Source organism: Cibotium barometz, chromosome 12, assembly GCF_041138505.1.
Source record: "Cibotium barometz isolate CiBa-2024 chromosome 12, ASM4113850v1, whole genome shotgun sequence".
NCBI classification, from domain to species: domain Eukaryota; kingdom Viridiplantae; phylum Streptophyta; class Polypodiopsida; order Cyatheales; family Cibotiaceae; genus Cibotium; species Cibotium barometz.
The window spans coordinates 53,461,604-53,466,370 of NC_141057.1; the positions used below are offsets into that span (position 1 = coordinate 53,461,604).

At 41.5% G+C, this 4,767-nt stretch overlaps 1 protein-coding gene across 1 annotated transcript; it reads right to left on the reverse strand.

Moving 5' to 3' along the window:
* Window positions 1-275: 275 nt before the first annotated feature.
* LOC147633580 (E3 ubiquitin-protein ligase AIRP2-like) lies at window positions 276-3,112 on the reverse strand. The gene is made up of 5 exons (XM_086806697.1): window positions 2,451-3,112; window positions 1,668-1,818; window positions 1,465-1,531; window positions 1,118-1,355; window positions 276-647 (listed from the first exon to the last, which is right to left on the reverse strand). The coding sequence occupies exons 1-5, from the start codon at window positions 2,534-2,536 to the stop codon at window positions 437-439; spliced, it is 753 nt and encodes a 250-aa protein (XP_086662823.1). The 5' UTR covers window positions 2,537-3,112; the 3' UTR covers window positions 276-436.
* Window positions 3,113-4,767: the final 1,655 nt, after the last annotated feature.

The window sequence follows — 4,767 nt, forward strand, 5'->3', positions numbered from 1 at the left end:
TACGTGTAATTGGTGAGAACCACAAAAATAAATAGTTAATCTTTGTTAAGGAAAGAGACCTTTTATCATTTAAGAATGTATATTTCTAAAGTACACTGTTCTAATTTACGTGTGTGAGATTTCAACTTCCCTCAATTCTCATATGTAGGGAACTATAAAGATCAACACTACAGGCTGACAGTTTGTAATCAATTGCTAATGGAGTTTGCATGCATGCATGCAGCCCGGAGTCCACTGATGCTAATCAAAAAGATAACTTTCAATAGAAGTCATGCATAGGTAAAAGCAGCACCTAGTTCTTCTATTGCACTTTAGATGCCACCCACATCACATACCTATAATAACATAGACCTTAAACATGCAGGTCATATGCTCCAAAAGACAAGAGTCAAACATGTATATCCTGTGCTTACTTGGAAAAGAAGCCCTTGATAATCTATAGATGCCTCTTTCTTTTAGTATCGTAAGCATTTTTCGTGACTACTAGTGGTAAGTTATCTACATACTTAAAGAGCCTCTGAAGGTTTTTTTTGGTCAAGGTTTGTGTGTCCTCGACATCAGTGTAGTCCACATAGATCCATAAGTCCTTAGAATTTACGCGCTTCAAGCTAATGCGGCAGAATGGGCATGACAGGGACTTAGAGCGCCTGCATCACAGCTCAAATTCAGAAATATAGAAGATAAAGTCTCTAATTCCAAGTTCAAGCTTACATGAAAATGTAGTACTACTGATACAATGAATTCGATAACAATCTGCATGCATAAGCCCATTATAAGTAATGCTACGTGTACATGTGTGCAAGCTTCATGCATGCTTGTATGTGCATGTGTGTACGTGTGCCTTTGCCTGTGACTGTGTGCTTCATGCATACTTGTATGGACCTGGTTGTGTGCATGTGCCTTTGCCTGAAAGCATGCACACATGTGCACAAGGATGAACACAATTACTCGTCTTTTTTCTACCTATACATAAACATACACAAATGCACATGCCACATGCACACAAAACACGCTAAATTGTCCATGAATGCACCATGAACTGTAAATTTCCCATAATACAGACCAAGACTCTCTTTAATGCAAAGATTATGGCAAACATGAAGATGAACTTGCTTACCAGTCTTTATAGCACCGGAGGCACATCGAATGGTTGCACCCTGGCAACACAAGTTTGGTCACAACCTCAAAACAGATGCCGCATTCCTGCTCCCTCTCCAAGTCAATTTGGGATTTGTGCCCACCTGTGCCATCATCAGGCCTTTTCTTGTATCTATCCATACAGCTGGCTTGCTGCTGCTGGGCTGCTTTCTCAGAAACACCTCCTTCCAAGACCCGCAATGAGGGGAATACATAGGCTGCAAACCAGAGTGTGATGGAATCAGGAAGAGTGTGGACTACTATGTGTTCCCATCATCATCACACACCCTACTAAATAACTGATCATGGATGGTAGAAATGACTAACCATAAAACTCCCTCAAGCTTGCTTTTCTCTCACTGACCGACATTGTGGTGTTCCCATCTTTCATCACCTGAAACAATCACAAATTATATAGGATGTGCCCAGAATGAGCTTCACCATGGTATTTGACATTTCAATTTTGTGTTAATTCTGGGATAAACCATACTGAACGTTTGTATGATTACAGGCATGTACGTTGCGGTTACCTTATAGATGAGGATATGTAGGAGTCCAAGGGTGCCAGCCAATCTGCAATCAGTCCAGCTGACAAAGAACAAGAGAAAATGTGCAGCAGGACCATAATTGAGCCTCATCTGCAAGCAGGCCCCTTCCTTTCCATTGGGGAAGCTCAGGGCCCTGAACCCAAAACATACACTTAAGGAACTTAAAAGCTTTCTTTGTGATGAAAAAAGCCAACATAACTGTTTTGTCCCATCAGAAAATTAAACCATAAGTTCTTTGTGCAAAGGAAAGAACTAGTTTATGCAGAAAAGATCTTCCCTTCTGTGCCATCTATCAAAAGGAACTGAACCCTACACACCTGAATCAATATATGGTAAACTCTAAATCCAATTCTGCATGGAAAGCCCAACCAAAAACCTTTTTGCACACAAGTTCCCCACTCTGTGCTAACAAGACCTAAATCCTAAACCATTCTGCACACACAGATACATATACATAACCTCCTGGGCAAACACGTACATCAGCCCTTCTGGGCAAACACATACATCAACCCTTCTGGGCAAAACACATACATATACCCTTCTGGGAAAACACATGCCTAGGCACAGATCTCCATCAACCTTTCTAAGCAAACACATCTATAAACCCTTCTGGGGGACACGTGCATCAACCCCTCTGGGGGACACGTGCATCAGGCCCGTGCAGGCAGACACAAGCATCTGCCCTTGGATTGTAGATATGGACCATATGCTAACAACGTCTTGAAGGTTCCTTGGCAGGTTACAAACAAGTGAACACAGACTCACAGTGTATTGGCAAGTTGGATGTCTGCCTCCAGCGACTTGAGCGACTCTTTGAAAGACTTGCCTTTCCATGTGCCCAGCACTATCATCTCTTCCCTTTGCAAGGTTGGAACTTACAGTTCACCTTCAGAAAAGGAAAGCAGGCGATTTCTCCTCATCCAGCTTCATCATCATCAGCATCATTCTTTCGCAGCCTTCTTTGCTGTGTTAAAGTTGGCTTTTCTTGTGCTGTATATATGCTGACCTCATGCGAGTTTCTTAAATGTTTCTCCTGCACAGAGTGCTCAGAAACCCCTAGGTTTTAATGCGAGAAAAGCTATGCTTGCTTCTGGTCTCTCCACCTGTCCATGGCTCCTCAGAAACCTCCTAACTCTAGGGCTTCTGACCTGCAAATCTTTTCTTTCTCTAAAAACCCTGGTTTCCGAGCCCCTTTAAACTCTATGTATGTCTCCAAGCTTAGAAGCTTTCTGTCCAAAACCCTAACCCTAGCTAGAGAACTTCAAATGTCTTGCTTGCCAATCTTGCCATGGCGTGCAAAAAGTTTAGAATGCGTATAGATATTCATCACAGTCACAATTCAATGGATAAACTCGTGTCTGACAGTCGACACCATCGATGCTCCTGAGTCCTCATTTGGCCTCTTTCTCGCACATAAGTTTGAACACTTCCCTCTTTTGGGATTTGTGTAGGTATATCTCGATGTGTCGATCACCATTCTCATGCTTTTACTTAATGTAGCAATATGCTAAAATGGCAGTCCCTGGCAAATTCCAAGGGCCATTTCTAGCACAAATTCAGAATTCAAACCAGTGGTGGCTAAGTGGCTTTCACATTGTGGGATGTAAGTACTCGTCCACTCAGTCCCCACCTCATGGGCAGGAGCGTAGGGCGTGAATTAAATGCTCTTCCTTGATAAGTTGTGGGATCATGGAGAATCGAATGTACTCAATTGCTAAAAGGCATGCCTTTTAAGTTGGCCTTAGCGGTGGCTATAGATAGTATTGGCAGGTCTAGCCCACTACCAGATAGGTGTGGACCATTAGTCAAAAAATGAGACACATCGAGGTGTTTACCTTAGCAACTTCTAACAATCATCTAAGCTCTGTCCACATGATTACATAATACTACTTATCTCCTATGTTTTTAAAAAAGATCTTGTAATTTGTGAGTGTTCTAATTCTACACCTCAATAACTTAGAGGGGATTCTTCTCTTGCCAAGGAAGTCTTTGTCCACTTCCCAAAAAGAGTGGATACAGGCTATGGTATGAGAGGCTTGGACACCTGGGCTATGTAGCCTTGAAAGAGATGTAGAAGTTTGGGATTATTATGCACCTACCAGCATTTTCAAAAGTCTTAGATACATGTGAAGCTTGTATGATGAGCAAGCAACATCAACACAAATCCCTTTCCACACATGAGAGCAGCAATAGGGCTAAGTCTCCACTAGAGCTTATACATTTGTGGTATGATGCCAACCACTATACTGGGTGGTTCTTCCTATTTATGTTACTAATCGATGACTACATTAGGAAGATGCGGGTGTGTTTTCTTTGGGATAAAGCAGAGGCATTTGGAAAGTTTAAAGTATGGCATAAGTTGGTTGAGAATGAGACATGAAAGAAGAAGCTGAAGAAGTTTTGGATAGATCGGATGGAGAGTTTACATTAAGTGAATTCAATGCCTTGCATGGGATCAAAAGACAGCTCATACTCCTTAGCAAAATGGAGTTGCAAAACGTAAGAACTATGCGATCATACGGATGACCATGAGTATGCTAAAAGGGAAAGGATTGCCAAACACCTTTTGGGCCTAGATAATCAACAAAATAGTGCATATACTCTCAAATAGGAGCTACACCAAGGTGGTGAAGGGACGACTCCTCTTCCAGTAAGAAGCCTTTTAGTGTCCCTTTTAGTGTCATATTTCAAAACATTGGATGTGATTGTTCCAGACTCAGTTTCATCAAGGGTTATGGACGATTGTACAATCTTGAGGCAAGGACGATCATAGTGAGCCATGATGTGGTGTTTGTGGAACCAGCCAATCAGGGCTTGTGATTAAGGAAATATCTTTAGTTTAAATCATCATTGAACATCAAAGTAGGGTGCATCATTACAATCTCCAAAGCAAAATGCAAAAGTTCATAGTTTTTCATGCCATGAGTCTTTTTCATGCCCGTGAAAAATTGGGTAATTTAAGCCCAAGTCTATTTTTGGACCATTGGAGTATAGTGCATACTTCCTACACTTTAAAAAAACACTTGCAAGGTAGAGTTTTCACCATGAAAAACTCTAGATTTTCATGATCGTGAAAAACCAA